General features: G+C 57.4%; 1 protein-coding gene across 6 annotated transcripts in view; it reads left to right on the top strand.

Moving 5' to 3' along the window:
* Positions 1-18239, top strand: part of Plch2 (phospholipase C eta 2) — an 80470-nt gene that overhangs the window by 36330 nt on the left and 25901 nt on the right. The window contains exon 1 of one of the 6 annotated variants that reach the window (XM_040734964.1): positions 7286-7499. The exons of the other annotated variants lie outside the window; for them this stretch is intronic. Within the exon in view, the coding sequence (XP_040590898.1) occupies positions 7457-7499 (43 nt within the window). The 5' untranslated portion in view covers positions 7286-7456. Of the gene's footprint in view, positions 1-7285; positions 7500-18239 lie in introns of those variants that run through there. 6 annotated transcript variants of the gene reach the window in all.

Raw genomic sequence — 18239 nt, forward strand, 5'->3', positions numbered from 1 at the left:
TAGTGTGGAAGAGCGAGCTGCGGGCGGCAAGGCCACATGGGCGTGGCCACCGACTCTGCTTCCCGGGAAGACCCAGACAGACCCTCACACCCCACGGGCACAGCCCCTCAGGGACGTGTCTCTTCAGTAACGTTTCCGTGGCTAGGTTTCATTCCCTTCTTGTATTCCCAGGCCCTCTCCACCTTTTTGTCCGTTTTGACATCACAAAGTCACTGCCTGTCGATGGGCATGTGGGGATGGCACGATGTATGGCGGGATGTGTGACTGCACTCTTGGAGAGGCAGCCCGGGGACATGATTTGGTGACGCTGCATGTCTTCGGTACCATTGAACTGCCGCCTCATAGGACCCAGTTCCCTTTGTAAAGGCAGCCCGAGTCCCACTCCCTGCCTTCACTCTGGGGTTGGGGCTGAGGCAGGACTCTTGGGAGCCAGCCAGTCCACAAAGCCCTTCCAGCCCACCAGGAGCCTCCTGGTGCAGATACCCAGAGCTCTACCACCTGTGGCAACCAGTTTCACACTGACCGCAGGAATGCTGTGCCTCGTGCGTCCTGTTTTTGCTCTCGAACGAAGGGTACAAATTACCACTCATGATTTTAGATTCTACCACTGAACACTGGGGTGAACAGTTTCCGAAGGAAGCGTTGGGGCTTGAGCTGAGTTTGGCGTGGGAGGCCCAGCCTTTCCGTCCATCCCGTGCCGCAGCGAGGGGCAGGCGCTGATCGCCAAGAATAGGGCCCGCGTCTGCAGCCTGTCACTTTCCTCTGGCCTGCTTTGTGTTCTGAGTGTGTGCTTTGAGCTAAGTCCCACGCCAAGGGTTCCGTACTGGCAGCGGCCCGCTGGCAATGCCCTGCCCTCCGTTTCCTCACCTGTGGCTCGGGGTCTGGTCTGAGGTACACAACCCATACCCCAGTCTGTGCCCAGTTCCCGTAGCGCCCACTGACCTCCAGGGACCACTGGGACAGCCCTGCCCTCCCAGTCAGGATCTCCCTGATGAACTTGTTACTGCCTTCCTAGCCCCGAGCAATGTCTGAACACAGCAGGCACTTAATAAATGCTGATAAGCTGAGGAATGGGCAGAGGGGAGAAGAACGAGAAGAGACACTGGATTGGCCATTTCTGGCCACGGAATAAGGGATTGTGCGGCCCGAAGGACCCCTCGGGCCTGAGAGCTAAGAAGCAAGAGCACATTTGCATGTATTTGCATGTAGAGTGCACGCTTCTCAGGTTTTTAAGGATTTTTCATTGATTTATACATCCAGGGGGCATAGGTTGGCACATGGGCATACAGACCAGATATGCTGGTCCTGTGGCCCTGCGGTGCAGGCTGGGGAGCCTGAAGGATGCCAGTTCTGCGGGGGTGAGGGGGTGGGGAGTCAGCCGACCTGCCTTTGGGCAGCTGTGTAGGTCTCTGGTCAGCATCTGGGGCTGCTGGAGCCGAGTTGAGGAGTGGCTGTAGCAAGCCTTGTGGCTTCACATCTTGGACCCCTTGCTCTGACCACAGGGCTGCTAGAGTGGGAAGGAGACAAGAGTGGGTTCAGCCTCCCCGTCTCCTCTCCCTCCAGCAGGCTCTTGGATAGGGGCCAGAGAGCTGAGGCCAGGGGCTCCTCAGAACTTCTCAGGTAGGGACCTCTGGATCCCATATAGGGAGGGGTGGGTAACACGTGTGGAACCCCACACAAAGTGAGTCTTGGGGCCATGCTAGTGGCTGTGTGGCTGTGCTGGCTCTGGATTCTGCCCACCGTCTCAATGCCAGGCTGGCCTCAGCTCTGCATGGCTGCTGCCCACCTGTCTCAGTACCAGGTTGGCCACAGCTCCGCATGGTTGGTTGCAGCTCCGCATGGCTGGCCACAGTTCTGCATGGCTGGCCGCAGCTCTGCAAGGCTGGCCGCAGCTCTGCATGGCTCTGCCCACCTGTCTCAATGCCAGACTGGCCACAGTTCTGCATGGCTGGCTGCAGCTCTGCATGGCTGGCCTCAGCTCTGCATGGCTGGGTGCAGCTCTGCATGGTTCTGCCCACTGTCTCAATGCCAGGCTGTCCTCAGCTCTGCATGACTGGCCGCAGCTCTGCACACAGGCGCAGAATCTAGGTCAGGCTGGTGCGGGGAGGCAGGGTGAGCTGCCAGAGCAGCTCACTTCGGCTCTATCCAGGCTAGCGCTGCTCCAGGCAGGACTCTGACCCATTGACCCAGGCTAGACCCCTCCCTTTGGTGCCTGAGCAGGCTAAGAGTCCCTCCTGGGGAGTGAGAAGCCAAACAATGGATGTGTACTATGACTGCAGATGCCTTCGGTGAAGGCAAGATGCTGCTTGCCTTTATGGCCAGGCCCCTGAGCACCTGTGGCTGTGACAATTTAGGTCGCAGCCTTTCTAAAATCTCTTGACCCTCCTGCTGCCCAGGCCTCTGCTTCCTGCCACTCTCCCCATTATCATCCAGACTGTGCTGATGTCTGTGTTCTCTGCAATCCACAGGGACCTGGGATTGGGACTGGGAAACAGCCTGAGGGCCTCAGCAGCTCTTCTGTCCTGGCAACACCAGGCTGCTGTGCGGACAGTGACAACCTGGCCAGAGCGTCCCATCTCTTTCTGCTGTCTCCCTCCTCCACGAATTCCACCTCTGGCTGTTTCTGCTTTGTCTTGTTTCTTTGTCTGCCTTGGAATCGAGTGATGTTTCTTTTGAACCTGGCTCTGCTAGGTTTGGGGGGGTAGGGCAGGTGGGCAAGCCTGACCTAGAATGGCAACCTCCCTCTTGGGGAGTCTGAGACAGCCATGGTCCCTGGGACATTTGTGATCAGCCGGGGTCACTGGGACAGCTGTGGTGATGCCTGGAGAAGCTGTGGTCACCCCGAGACGGCTGTGGTCACCTGGGCAGCTGTAGTCACTCTGGGGCATCTGGTCATTGGAGCTGTTGTGGTCACTCCCAAGCAGCTGTGGTCACTTTTGGGTAGCTGTGGTCAGTCCAGTTCCTTATCGGCCAGTTCTCCTGAGGCCACATGCCTCCCTGAAGCATTCATCCTGAGAGTGATGACCTGGGCTCAACTCAGTACTGGTGTGACTGCATGAGGGCGGCTGATGGCCGGGACAGCAGGGGGTCTTCTTTGTACTAGAAACCCTGGGTTTGGGGGAAGGGGTAACCCTACACATTCCACCCTGCATTCCACTGTCTGTCGCTTGAAACCGAGGTCAGGGAGTTGCTCAGCCTGTGTTGGTATCCAGGGTGTGCCAGGGTTGGGGGATCCTACCACGTCCTCTGAGAGGCAGCTTTGGTTCCTCACTCGAGGTGGTAACATTGACAGAACTCTCAAACAAGGCAAGAGACAACGCTAAATTTGATTTGGTGTTGAATAATTAATAAACCGTCTTAGGCATCGGCTGCTGGGCCTGTGTCCTTCCCAGCAGTAGGATTGTCAGCCCTGACTCGATACCCGAGGGGTCTACACTTCACCATTCAGTACTTGGGAGGTAATTATGGTGTTCCATGTCGGTGGACCCTGGTGCTCACAATGCAGGGCCCAGCGTGGTCGGAGTGACTGTGGGGACCCTTCCACCCCAGAAGGTTTCTCTCTGGAAAAGAAAGAGATTGGAATCAGTGGCTCCCGGAGCCCTGCTGAGATGGCCCTGCTGAAATGGCCTCACGGGAGCAGAACCCGGACCACATTAGGGCCCCTATGTTGTGCCTGCCTCCTAGTGATGTGGCCAGGCTTCTGTGCAGTGGCCATTGCAGATACACAGAGCTGGCTGCACAGCTGGCCACTGGGAACCGTTTCCTTGGAGATTTATGTAGGACAGAAGTTGGAAGTCCAGATCTGAGGTGCCCCACAAAGGCTCCGGAGGTGCGAATCACTCTGCTAAGTTTGGGGATGTGTTTTTTCTCCTGGCCTTCTGTCTCTGGAGATTATTGGAAAGTAGCAGCTGTTGCCCATCTACAGGCAGAGCTAATGACCCCAGAACCATGGAGCCAAAGCTCCCAGGCCCCCCTTTCTTGTGGTGACGGTCATTAAAAGAGACTCGGCCCTTTTGCCTTTGGCCTGGTGGGCCACAGAGAGGGTCCTGCCTCCCACCTGGATGACGCCTCTTCTTCCGCAGAAGAAAGCCTCAGTTCAGGGCTCCAGGCTGCCTCCCCCTCCCTTGACCCCCTACTCTGCTCTCCCAGGCTGCTGGTCCTCCCTGGATGCTGGATAGGGAAGTAGGCCTGAGAAGCAACGCATTCCGGTAGATTGCTCAGGGGTAGCAGAGCTCCAGGACTTGACCTGTAGTGTTTCCTGGCCTAGGCGCTGCCTGCCACGTCCCTTCCCGGCTGAGTTTGGCTCTGTCTATGGTGGCATCTGCAGCTCTTGTGATATTTCCTAGGATATCCCCAGCTTCCACCGTACCCTACCCTCGGTTGTCAGCCCAAGGACCCAGTGCTGGGCTCAGTACTGGCTTCTGCTCCTAGGTGCTGCCCCTCTGGGTCAGTATGCTGGGGATGCCCTGGGTAGGAGAAGTATCTGGGGGCCGTGTCTCTCTGTCTTCTCCCTGCTCAGCTGGCCTTCCTGGCTGTCCCTCACACTGCCTCGATCACCACATCTCTACCTCTGACCCACTTTCATGGTGGTTTCTTCCTTATCACTGTACTACGTACAGGCAGCTGAGTTGGCCAGCCTAACTCGTGCCTCGAGCCACCCACAGGTTTCTTATGGCCCTGGAAGGTGGAGACACTCCCGTGCAGGGCTGAGGGGTGCTACTCCGTACCCTTAAGTGAAAAGCAGTGTCAGGGGAATCAGGACCCGGCTCTCCCCCAGACTGCTGCCACCCACCCCGCCTCCCTACCCTCTGTCAAAGCTGCAGGGCAAGAGTGCTCACCACTGAGAAACTAGAAGCAGGCCCTGTGGTACCTAGGATGTCCCTGTAAGATGTATGTACTACAGCTAGGCTGGGATGAGCTCTCAGCACATACCCACGAACAAGGACAGTGTGAACATATGTGTGGTGTTTTCATTAAACACCGAGGAGACTGAGGCACGGAGAAGGAGCAGGTTCTGTCCCGGTAAACGCCTGTTTTCTGGGTATGTCATCCTCTCGGCCCTCTCTGACAATGAGGCCACTAAAGTTAAGGGCAAGGGGAAGGAGAGAAGCACTTAGATCTGGAAGGTGAGAACTGGTCCCCAGGGAGCAGAGTCCCCTTACAGTAGGAGCTCAGGTCCAGCAGAACCTTGTGGCCTGTGGGTGCTTGGAAGCCCTACCTTCTCTGAGCATCTGGAGCTCACCCTGGAGGGAATACTGCCACAGCAGGAGTCCCTGGACGTCTTGTACCCTGCACCTGCCTTCTCGGAGAAGACTGAAGTCCCTGAGTGCCAAACTCCTTTAAGGTCACAGGCTCTTTCTTTCCAGGGAGTCTCCCTGCTTGCGACCAGCCAGGCCTAACGCTTTCAGAGTGGAATTCTGCTTAAATGCCCAGAAAAAGAGATGAGAATCTGAACAAATTAACATGTGCCTGGTGGATGTTAATCACCGTTTTTAATCGCAGTCTCAGTGCTGGAAATCATCTCCTGGGTGCACCAGAGGAGGGGGGAGCCGACTGTGTGATGGATTATTCATTGCAATGTGAACTTAGGTTTCACTGAGCTTCTCTAGGGAGGCTCAGGGGCCATTTGTCCATCAGGGAGAAGGTAGCCCCACTCTGGGTTGGTCTCCAGGGACCTTGTCACCTGCCTGTCTCATGGATGTATCTCTCTCTCTCTCTCTCTCTCTCTCTCTCTCTCTCTCTCTCTCTCTCTCTCTCTCTCTCTCTCTCTCTGGTTTTTGCTGTTTCCTTGCCATTTTTCTTTCCCTGCTTCAGTTTCTTTTCTTTTTTTCTGAGGAGGCTGCTGACTAGTTCCCGGAGGAGACACATAAAGTCCAGCCATGGGCACCTTCCTGGGAGTTTTTTTTTCCCCTTATGGTCTCCCGGCCTCTGGCGCCCTTGGTGACTGTGTCCCTTCTTCTTGTCCTGGTGACCCACCTGTGCTCCAGTATGACCCCATCAGTCAATACATACCCAGAGGAAGGGCACCTTTCTTGCCTCGGATCTGTCAGTGGGATAGACATAGACCCTGGAATCGTGCCTAGGCTGTATGCCAAGGAGAGACACAGTGTCTACCCAGAGGGCAGCTCCTGTGGTCTAGGACAGAGCAACTCTGCTCCGAAATGCCAGAGCATATGAATAGCAGCAAAGGAGGAAGGCTGTTCCTTTAAGGGCACCAGGCAGCAGGGCTAAGGGCCTCTCCTGGCAGAACCCAGCTGGTAATACCCACAGAGGCTCTCCTCCCCCTTTACACCTGGCGCCCTGCATGGCAGGAGGCTGTCACACCTTGGAGGTGGCGGTTCAGAGAGCCCATAGGTGGCCCCTGTCCTCCTGCTTGGACCCATGCCTACCAATGGCCTGTCCTTTGGGATCCCCACTAACTGTTCCGGGCCCCCTCTGGGATGCTAGTTTAAAGCCCTACCAGATGTTCTGGGAGCAGAAGTCACTCTTGTCACCGCCTCTCCTGAGCTGGAGAACAGAGATGGCCCAGAAGCTGTTACACAAATACAGCGGATTCCAGAGAGGTGAACCCAGGCTAGACCAGATCATGCCACTTCCTTGGCACCCTGTATACTCCAGGGCCTGCCCCAGGGCAAATATACACAGGGGGTATTCCTTGCCATGTCAACAGTCATCATTGTTCCCCAGGCCCCACAAACCTGTGCAGCCAAGTAGAAAGGGCTTACTTAACAATGGACACACGGGCTTAGGCGAAGGAAATCTGGGTGAACACAGGGGTGGGTCTTTCACAGACCTAAGCCCCTGGACTCAGCCTCCCCAAGCCTGGATTCCTTCAGCCAGGGAAGCCGATGGAGGAGCACTTCAGCCCATTTTGAAAAGTCTAGTCACAAGGCCTGGGGAGGTTGGGGAGGGGTGGTCAAAAGGACTCCGCTGTCACCAGGAACTGCCAGCCAGGTTCATCTGGCTTCTGTTCAGGGTGTATAGCTACCCCTCTGTTAGGAGGGACCAGCTTGGAGAGAAAGGTGGGTATGGTGAGTGGTCATTGAAGCCACCATGGGAGTTTCAAGTGGCCAGTGCTATCTCCTCTTCTGGCCTCCGACAATGCTGACTTGGTGCACATCCGAAACTCCCTCCCTGATTCAGACTGATGCCCCTGAGCAGCAACCACGGCAGGCCAGGAGCCGGACAGCCAAGAGTTAAGGGCAGGCGGGGCTCCCGTGGGAGGGGCGGTCCCAGTGGTGGTGAGGTCTCATCCTGCCCCTCCCCTCCCCTCCCCTCTGCCTTTGCTTGCAAGCAGCTTTAGCAGCTTGCTATAACGGGCTTTGAACCGGCATGGGCGCTGTGTGTGTGTGGGGCGCCTTGGATCAGGCTACAACTTTGGGGACACTGGGGACCAGCACAGGGTCCCGGCCCCCTCGGGCTGTGCCGGTAACAGTGGGACTGGTGCCTGCGGGCCATGGAAGAGCCTGGACCCCCCGGTGGGCTTAGCCAGGACCAAGGTAAGGGCAGGTTAGGAGGGTTGTCTGGAAGAGGGTTGTGACTCCCAGCTCGGCTCAGACCCCAGAGCAAGCACTATATGCTATGCTCGATCACTCTCTCTCAGGGTGTCTGGGAGGGAAGATCGGTGACCCCATTCCCTGTCAGCTGCTGTACAGTGCAACACCCCCCCCCCCGTCTTCCCTCACGTTTGCGTCTTGCTAGTGGATGCTACCTGCGAAGGTACTAAGGTCCTGTTCTGCAGGATGAGGTGCATCCACCCTGCAGCCACTGTCCCCTCATTTCCAGTTGGACCAAGGGGACGTCTGGAGGAGGGAAGGGGCAGTGGTGGGGGGAGAAGGGGCAATGTCCTGAAATCGGTCAGCACCATGGACAGATCCACGGTCTCTCTCTCTCTCTCTCTCTCTCTCTCTCTCTCTCTCTCTCTCTCTCTCTCTCTCTCTCTCTCTCTCTCTCTCTCTCTCTCTCCCAACCCAGCTGCCCTGAGGTTCCCCAGAGTTAAACTCCCCTTGCTCAGAACTGTCCCACTTTCCTGTCTAGGGAACTTGGCATTGCCCTAGGCAAACAGCACGGGCCAGCAGGGGTGCATGAGTCTTCCGAGTCTTCCAGGCTGCCCACGGGAGCGGAGCAAGGGGGTTGGGCGTGAGAAGAGGCCATTCTCTCTGAGTTTTTCCAGCAGGTGTCTTTAGTGGTGGGGGTGGGAAAGAGCTTCCCCTGGGCAGTGTCTCTGACCCAACACAAGGCTCGGTCTGGGCCAGGGTGGGAGAGGCTGAGAGCGGAAAGGACACTAGGCTGTGGCTGCCTCAGGGGTGATCTGAGTTAGGCAGCAGGAAGAACTCCCTGATCAAGGCTACCCTACGCCCTCTTGATTAGTTCGGCCGGTTGATCCTGGGACTGTGCTTGCTCTGCTCCCGAGGGACATGGACGTTGAAGAGGTGTAGGGAAACTAGAAGGGCTGTGTGACTCCACCCTGAGGATCCTCCCTGAACCTGTGTGGTCGGAAAGGGCCACCTCACAGAGCAGTTCGTAAGCGGTCAAACTCTGTCTGCAGAGCGTTGTGCTGCTGCACCTGGCCCGTGCGGCTGCTCCACAAATGCCTATTCCTTCCCTCCTGTCCCTGCTCTTCTCTCTACCTAAGATGCTCTTTATGGGTTGGGGACAGCATGGCTGGTGTGATTGAGGCTACTGGGGCACACCCTCCTGGGGCCTTGTGAGATATACCCCTCCCTGGGCACAGCCCCTCCCACTACAGTGTGGCAGTGTGCTTGGTTGACCCGAGAGAACCTGGCTGGCCTGCAGAGTGCCCATGGAGTCTTTATCCTGGGGTTCCTGGGCTTGGGACGCCAGATTGTTGAAGGGGCAGGGAACGGATGCTGCCGTGTAGCCTTGAGGTCCCAGGGCCCAGGGGACTGCACATACATGGGCTTTTAGCTGCCTGAGGGAAGAGTCCTGGTCTTAGGAGGAGAGGGCTAGCAGCAGGAGGGCCCCAAGCCCACCTCCATCATCCAGCGACCCCGGGGGAGAGATGTACGACAGCAGAGTCCTTGTAGTTGCAGCGTGTAGCTGAGGAAGAAGCAGATGGGCTGCTGTCCTGGCTTTGGCCCTCCATCTGCGCCACTAATGAGCCGATGACGAAGGCTCCCTGGCTCCTGGCACCTTCCCTGGAAAGTGAGGAAGCCTTTGCCCAGGAAGGTGCCCCCTCTCTCTGGGCAGGTGTGGGTACAGAGCCCTGTCCTGGGCCAGACAGAGCTTGTGGCTCCACCTCAGAGGGAGTTGGTAAGGGGAGGGGGGCTGGGTAGAAGAATGAGTAATCAGAGGAGCGAGCCTGCTTATCCCCGGGAGCTTGCTTTCAGCACAGAGTACGTGGGCTCATGGCCGGCTGGACAGACTTCCTGTGTGGGGAAGAGAAGGGGCAGGGTGGGGGAAGTGAGCACCAGCCCCAGGATTGGGTTGTTTTCTTGGATTTCTGGGAATTTACCTCCTGGACACAGGAGCCCTCTGCTAGGTAGGTGACGGGTCTCTGAGCTGTGGTGGATAGCCACAGGTGAGTGAGGTAAGCTGCTGGGATAGCTCACAGGGCTAGCCTTGGGATCAGGAACAATCGAGAGCATGGAGCCTTGACTTGGAAGCAGCTGGCCAGCCAGTCCTGGGAGTCGGCCCTTAGCCTGCTAAGACTCAGCAGCCCAGTGTCCCCAGAGGGCCTGGAGGTATCTGGACACAAGGCTGGTCAGGTCACAGCCCTATATGTATCATCCATGGCTCTATTTCCTGCTGAAGCCCTTCAAGCCTCTGGCTTCTGGTCCCGTTGCTGAGATGACTTAGATTTTGGCAGCCCATTTCTCAGATGCGGCTCATGCTGTTTTGGGTTACCATGGGTGATGGAGCAGCACAGAAAAGATCCCAGGAGGGTCTGGAACCAGGGAGAGCCTCACCCAGCCTCAACAAGTACAAGGTGGATTGAAGCAGCAGCTGTTGAGCTGTCCAGCAGGGGAGACATCCAGACAGGTGTCTGCAACCTCAGGACACACACACTGTAGAAAGTCAAGCTCGAGGAGCCAGCTCCGAGTGCGGAAAAGTGCTCTCCTCTGAGGCCCACTGGTCAATTCTCTGGCCCCTCGGAGCGCCCAGTGCTCTGTAGCCTCAAGGTGGCCCTTGTTGCCCAGCACTGGGCAGTTATTCAGGGGATCAGACCTCTTGTTTCCTGTCATCTCTGGCCCCTGCTTGACTGTACCCAGAGGCCACCCACCCTGTCCTTACTCCTCCAGGGTAAGCAGCAGGGCAGGACTAGCTCTTCTCATTAATACTTGCGTTCTTGAGTGATATCCCCACCCGGATCCGATGACTTCCCAGAAGGGGCTCCACACTGATGGCTACAGCCTGATTCCCGTGACGGCTCCTCCAAGGGTGTCCTGGGCAGTGGCCTGGGGTCAGAACCTGTCCCAGACAGTGGCTGATTGATCACTTGCCTTCAAGAGCCCGGCACAGGTATGCCCATGGCTGCCCACCAGGCCCTGCTGGAGGAAGAGAGGGCAGCAGTGGCTTCAGGGAATCAAGCGAGTGGAGTGAACGGTGGCAGAGACAGGAACCCCCCAGGGACACAGGAATGAGGGCCACCTGGGGCAGCAGAAAACTGTGAAATGGGCTATTAATAGAGACCTCTTCCTATCGGGGCTGTCGGATGTGATTGAAGCCACTGCTGTGAGCTGAGCTGCTGCGTGCCCAGCCGCCAGCTAGTGATAGCCAGGGACAGCGAGGGTAGGGAGGGTACCAGTCCCGCTCCGGAGGGACTCTGACTGTGGCCTTGGAGCTCTGCTGGAGACAGAGCAAGGCCAAAAGCTGGGACCTTTGTGGGCTGAAGGCACCAGGCTGCCAGGGCCATTGCAGGCATTCTTGGAGGCAGGCTTTGGAGAGAGACCCGGCTTATGCCTGAACACATGGGGACTTCTCTAAGTGGAGCTATTGGGCAGGTGGACACCTTTGACCTTCGAGAATGCCCTGTCTATCCGCTGCTGTTGCGTGAAGGCTGCAAGTTGAGTTCCTGACCTCTGGCACCTTCACATACAGCCTAACGGCTTTGAACTTGGGCTCGTCATCACTCCTGATGGGTCAGGGTCAGCTGTTAATGAGGTCCAGCGAGTAGACCGGGCCAGGTAGGCGCTAGGTCTCGAAGCTGGTGCCACTAAGAGTTATGAGCCAGGCTCAGTCTCTGCTGTCCAGTGCCAGCTCCCTGAGCTGCAAGAAACTTCAGAGAGAGGGCGGGTGGTGGGTGGCATCTCAGGTGAGTTCACGGATAGGCAAATTAGCTCAGTGAGTGGCGCGTGGAGAGCCTGTTTCTACCTCCTAGGTCTCTCCTATCCTTGGCTGCCCCCAGGCATCTGAACGAGGGGCAGAGCAAGAGGCCTGTCTCAGTCCTCCCGACCGCTTAGCCAAGTGCTGCGATGGGTCAGCCCCCCCCCCACACACACAGAATTTGCCTCCTTCTTCTGGAAGCTGGAGCTGCATGCCATGGGGCAGGCACTGCTGGAGGAAAAGGGCACATCCACCCAGCAGAGCAGGCCTGCTGTTCATTCCCGAGGGCAGCCTCAGGCCTGGTCAGACGGCCCCCGGGGCTAGGTAGTGGCTGTTGAGGGATTCCTGAGACTCTCTCTGCCTTGGCGCGGGTGCCCCCCCACCGCGAAAGTGAGCACAGCCCCTTGGGTCTGGCCAGGGAGGGCGGGAACAAGCCGGCTCACACTCCCTGATACAGTAAAAATAGTTGGGGAGGAGGCGCCCAGACGTGCGGGGTGGTGGGGGAGGTTGCATTGCTGTTCTCAGACATTTAAATAAGCTTGGCCATATGTGTGTGGGCCTGTCCCTCCCTCCTGAGTGGCACAGGGCCAGGGGCCGGGCTCATCCCGGTGGGCTCCATGGGGCTGGGGCAGGACGGCTTCCTCCTTCCTCCACTCCACCCCAGCATTGTCTGGGACGGCCTGCATGTTGGGAGGCACCCGAGGAGGCTCGAGGCTACAGGAAAAGGGCTGGGGGGAGCTTTGTTCCCTCATGTCCCATGCTGCTGGCCTTTGGAGCCCCACTTGCTAGGTAACACGTGCAAGTCCTGTTGGTGGGATGAGGGTCATCGTACCCCAAAGGTGCCCCCTGTGTGCATGTGTGCATGTCTGGCAAGGCCTGTGCGTGTGATTTGTGGTTTATTGGGAGAGTAAATTAATTTTACAGCTTTCCCCGGGGAGAGGCGAGTTTGTTGAACGGCCGCTGCTCTCTTGTTCACCGCAGCCCTCAAGCTGCGTTGCCCACTGCGTTAGGACAAGATCGATCTCCCTCACAGAAGTAAAACGGCACCAGCGGGCCCTGCCTCCCCCCCCGGGGGACAGCATGGGCTCTTCCTCCTTCCAGCAGCTGCCAGTATCTGTGGGCGCCAAGGCAGGAGGATCCAGGGCTGAGGGGGCATGCCTCTCATCCGCAGGAGGACTGAGGCGCAGAGGTGATGAGGACAGAGGGGACCACCTGTAGTCCTACAGCTGGCTGCACTCTGGAGAGACTATAACCCGCTAGACGCTACTATGGCCTGGGTGACACAGTTGCTCCCAGCTTCTGGAGGAGAGACTATGTGGCCTTGGATCTTCTTGGTCCCCTTATCCATCCCATCTCTTGCTTGCTGGGGTGCTGGGTGCTGCTGAGACGGAGCAAGTGAGGAGACCCCCCTGGGGGCAGGCAGCATTCTGGGAAGGAGTTGTGTAGGTCAGCGTGGGGTGGGTGAAGTTGGGGACAGAGGAGTTGAGAAGTTACCGTCCTGCCTCTGCCTGTCCTGGAGATGGGTGGTTGGGACAAGTGTGCTTTTCTGGTGGGTAAGCAAACACACCAGCTCCTCTCGCACACGAGGCTTTGCTCGGACTGGTACATGGGCAGCAAGTCCCATTGCAGCGCCTGCCTGAGTGAGAACCATGGCGGATGCTTCACCTTCCTGGAGGCTGCAAATCCTTGACTCCTAAGAGTCCCTAGGACTTCTGGGGTTCAGGGTCCTCCCTGCAGGTAGAGCAGGGGAAGGGCCGGTCCAGCCGGTCTCTTCCCGGGACTGAGGACTGAGCGGGATGGTGAGTGTCAACCACTCAGACCCTCCCCCCATTAGCTACCGGGGGGAAAAATACACACTGAGTCAGGAGTCTGTCGAAGCAGGATCTCGATTTATTCCAACAGGCAGGAGCTTATATAGGGCTGAGATAGGGGATGGGAATCATAGGATGGGGTAAGGTGATGTGAGGGGTAAGGGCCAATAGTATTCCACCAATCAGGCAGGTAGCTAGGCAGGGGGACAACCTTACATCAGGTCTGGCTGAGTCACCCCCACGTGGAGGTTACAGGTCAGAGACAGGTCGCCAAACTCTAGCCAGGCTCAGGAGCTTACACTGGGCCTGGCATCCGAGCCTTTCTTAGGCCCAACATCAGGGGAGTAGGGGGAGCTCTAGGACCTGGCCATGAAGGACAGCAGGGCTGACTGAGCACAGCTCAACTGTGAGAAAACACTCTGGGGTGTCAGAGTCCCTCTGTGACCTTAATATGGGGGAACACACTACCTCTGGCCTCCGAAGGCAGTCTGTGCCAACCTCCAGGCAGCAGGTGGGAGTTTTACCCCTCCCTGGACCTGGGTGCTAAAGCATGTCTAGGGGCTGCTGGGTAGCTCCTGGTGACGCACATTGGAAGGGGCATTTAGCTCTTCTGGGAATGGCTGCCCCTCTTTCTGTGCCAGCGGTTAGGGATGTGTGTCTGAGCTTCCCACCTGGCTTGGGTGGCCGGGTGGTCAAGTTCAGGCTAGCTGTCAGTGGGCTTGGGCCCTGTGTGGACAGTCACCTGGGTGCCTCGTGCTGCCTGATCCTGGCCCAGTGCACTGTGGACAAGCTGCCCCCGGTCTACAGTCTTCCTCGGCTAGGGTACTGGTTTGCTCAGTGGCTGCAGTGTCAGGACCTCCTGTCTTTTTGCAGTATCAGCAGTGGGTAGGGTCACCTTGGTCCCCAGGACAGTGGAAGAGGCCTTACTAGCAGAAACCTGTGTGAGGGTGGGTTAGCTGGGCCTCTGCCTGCCTAGCCAGTGGAGGGTTATGATGGCCTGAGGCCACTAGGTGGGTCAGGGAGTCTGGGGTGCAGTGAATCTGGGTCCTCCTCCGCTGGGGCTGCTGGTATAACGCTGGATCTGTGTCCCTCCCAGAACCCTTGCCTAGGCACCTAACTCCCTTTTCCGACTGATGGTGGGAGACTAGTGAATGTTAAGAGCAGAGAGGAGGAGAGGGCAGAGGTATAGCCATCTAGTTCTGGGGAGATTTGGGGGAGCGCGAATGGTCCTAGCCTGGCTAGGCTAGGTGTGTCCAAAGGCAGGATACCTAGAGAGAACAGGAAATCTAGAAATTCTGGCACACGCTGACTGGGCTGTGAGCGCCGAACGGGAAGTGTAAGCAGCCTTGCCACTGGGGGGGGGGGGGGGGCTGGAAGATGGCTGAATGTGAGCAGCAGGCGAGAGGGAGGGTAGCAGAGCCACCATCCAGGGTGCAGTCATGTGATCCTGGAGCACTCAGAGCCTCATCTTGCCCAGCCTTGGAACCCCCCCCCCCGTGGCTTTCCTGATACTTGGGGTCCCCCACCCCCAGCTTTCATCCCACTACCCACTGGGGGATTCTGGGCTTTGCCTACACAGGTGACCGCGCTGTGAGGACCTCCTGTGGCCTCTCTAGTAGGGCTGTGCTTCTTCCTGCCCTAGCAGCAAAATGGTCCCCTAATCTAATTTGTGGCAGAAAGGGCAGGCCGCCTGCCGACCTCCATCCAGCAAATGAGGCAAAGGCCTCTGGCCAAAGGCTCCTAATTGGGTCCTGGGTTTGGCTGTGAGTTGATTACATTGGATCTGGCCCAGTAGCTCCTGCTTCCCTGTGGCTAAGCTTCCTGTTGCCCAGGGCACATGAGCAGACAGACAGGCCAGAGTCAAGAGGGTGGGCTGCGCAAGAGCATTCAGGGTGCCTTTTCAAAGAGGGGGTGATATGGCCGTGGGGGGATGCGGAGTCCCCTGGCAGGGACTCTCAGGATGTGCTGTCCCTTGCCAGAGACAGGAGCCTGGTTGGGATGTTGCGAAGTTGGGATGCCCGCGACCCCGAGGTAATGAAGCCAGCATGGAACCCTACCTCCCGTTCTTACCACCTCCCTGCTTCCAGGCGCCCAGGGTGTGCAATGCAGAGTCAAACACAGCGCCAGCAGCTCCTTAGGTGCCCGGATGCCCCTACAGTTGCTTATGGATGGTGTGGAGTGGTGGCTTCCACTCTGCCCCGATGGTCAGTGTCCTGGTGTCCTCTGAGTCTTGGACCCCCTTCCCTGCAAGGAGACTGTCATGGGGGACCTGGCTGCCCAGACATGCCCAGTGATAACATACCCTGGGTAATGGGATGCCACCATAGCTCCGGTTCTGGTGGGTACCAGGAGAGGTAGGGAGGGCTGGGCCATGGAGTTGCACAAGGCTCAGGGAACCTACACCCTTCTTCTCATGCTGGAGGTCAAAGTGGAAAGGTGTTCCCTCTGCCCTGGGTCAAGTTCTCCTGGGTCACAAGGTTCTAGGCAAGTGACCCCTGCCTTGGCTGAGCTCCGGCCTCCAGGCAAAGAGGGCTGGGTTCTTGGCGCTGGGCCTTAGGACAGCATACTGCTGCTGCTTTTGTCCCACCTGTGGGCCAGCTCCCTGCCACGCTGTGGGGAATCCACTTGGAGGCCCCCGTGTACACTAGGGTTTCAAACAGGAGTAGGTGAGATCTCGAAACAGAGACTCACAGATACCACCAGCCCTGGCTGGGCGGTGGTGGCGCACACCTTTAATCCCAGCACTTGGGAGGCAGAGGCAGGTGGATCTCTGTGAGTTTGAGGCCTGCCTGGCCTACACAGCGAGTTTCAGGACAGCCAGTGTTACACAGTGAAACCTTGTCTGGAAAAAGAAAAGAAAAGAAAAACAAACAAACAAAACAAAACAGAAACCGGCCCTGGATACCCAGCATGGGCAGGGTTTAGAGAGACAGCCCCATGTAGGAGCAAACCTACGGATACACAGCCCCTCCTAGGGGGGTAATCTCACAGAGGCAATCACTCCAGGTCTTGTAGCCACAGTTTTGTACCCTAGGAGGGTCCCTTGTCTGATCCTGGTGTCCTACCTCAGACTTAAATATGAGTCTGGTTGCTCACACATGGGCAGCCTACTCTGAACTGGCAGCTGGGCATGCTCCTGGCCTAAATCCTTTGGCCAGCTGGGCTGGATCCAGCAGGATTACTGTGGGGATTGGCCAAGGATAACAGGGTGAAGCTTGGCTGCTCCCCCACCTCTGGGGTTCATCTTCAAACAGACCTGTGAATTCTAGAGGATGGGTGGGCTGGCCTGGGGACCATCCAGGGCAGCAGGTGGTAGCAGTTGGGTCAATGCCAGTGGGACCTGGGAACAGCCCTGGGAGGACTTCAGTGGGCTCCAAGGAGGGAGAGGAGAGAAAGGGAGCCCCGAGGATCACCTGCACCAGCCACCACCTCTGCTTGGCCTGTTGCTGAGGGCCCTTTCCAACTCTGGGGAGCAAGCCTCCAGCTGTCACCTGGACATGCCCGATCTCCATCCGTCTGCCGCCAGCCGGACCACAGGAGCTGTGGCCTGCCTGGCAGAGGTGCTCCTCTGGGTTGGAGGGGGTGTGGTAGTATCACCACGATGGCATCTCAGCCTTCTAGGTAAGAAAAGGGCAAAGAGCAGGTCCTTCTGAGGACTGGCCAAGCCCTATGGGGCTATGGGGTTCATAGCTTAGGGAAGTCAGGGCTGCCCCTGGGTTTGCAAGAAGGCATGGGTCCTCTCCTTCCTCACACCAACCTCCCATTCCCTTGTATCTCCCTCTGGGATCTCTGGGCCCAGAGACATTGCCTCCATGCTCCTCCCCACCCCCAGCCAGAGATACCGTCCTTCTCCTTAGCAGAACTTAGAGGCTAAACTCCAAGTGGGGAGGGAGCCAGGCGGAGCCAGAGCCAGAGCTGGAGCCGGAGCCACCTCCCCTGGCTGTTTGTGCTTGGAACTCACAGGTGGCTTCAGAGCTCTTTCTGGGGGGGTCTTTGGAATTTTATGGGCAGTGATACCTTCAGCCTAGTTATTGAGGCATGCAGGCACAGACACCAGGGCCCCTCGACGGTCTCAGAAGGCCCTGGACCATGAGCCATTGAGCCGAAAGAAGAAGGCGGCTGGGTGGTCAGGAGGGTTCAGTGCATCTCAGGAAGCCGTAGAGGCCCTGGTCACAGGTGCTTGATTCACTACCCCTTGGCCCAAGAGCAGAGGGTGCACGTCCAGTTACCATCTTCTAGAACAGCATGAGGGGGCATCAGGGCCTTGTGTCTGTCCCCAAACTCTACCTCGAATGTACCCGGCAGCCATGCATGTGTCCCAAAACTCGCTTTGTTCCCTAGAGAGTCCTATCTACCTTGAGTACCCATCTCCATGTCTACAGTTCCCTTCTGCTTATGGGAATTATTATAACAGCTTCCCCTAAAAAGTCCCCCGAGGCTGGCACTACCCATGGTTTTCTACACTGCCCACCTAGGGATACCTTCATTGTGGGCACTTGTGACACGCAGTGCCCTCTGGCTCCCGAGCTTTCTGTGTACAGTTAGGTATGCAGCCTGAGGAAGAAGAGTGGCCCTGGTCTGGACTCTTTGGAGGCTGTGGACCTTTTCCAGGGACAGGAGGCCTAGTTGACAAGGTGACTCAAGGAAAAGTGTAGCTTGTGGACTTAAAGCAGCACCTCAGCCTCCTAGTTCTGTGCCTTCCTATAGGGCTTCTTGCTGGGCGTTGGTGGTGCACGCCTTTAATCCCAGCACTCGGGAGGCAGAGGCGGGCGGATCTCTGTGAGTTCGAGGCCAGCCTGGTCTACAGAGTGAGTTTCAGGACAGCCTCCAAAACAATACAGTGAAACCCTGTCTCAAAAAAAAAAAAAAAAAGAAAAAGAAATATGTATAGGGCTTCTCTCTGACTTTACTACCTGTGATAAAGGTAATGTTCCTGGTGATGCTGCAAGAAGGGGCAGTAGGCTCTCAGGGATGACCCACGACTGGGACTAGGAGCCAGGCTTGGTGCATGGTACACTGTGCCTAGACCCGCCTTGTGCCCAGTAGGGGAGCTCCACACAGTGGATTTGGGAACTGGTCCAGCCTCTGGTCCCAGTCTCTGATTGCTTGGAGGTCTAAATGAGGCCACTTGGGGGTCTCAGT

Source organism: Mesocricetus auratus, unplaced genomic scaffold (genome assembly GCF_017639785.1).
Source record: "Mesocricetus auratus isolate SY011 unplaced genomic scaffold, BCM_Maur_2.0 Super-Scaffold_100042, whole genome shotgun sequence".
NCBI classification, from domain to species: domain Eukaryota; kingdom Metazoa; phylum Chordata; class Mammalia; order Rodentia; family Cricetidae; genus Mesocricetus; species Mesocricetus auratus.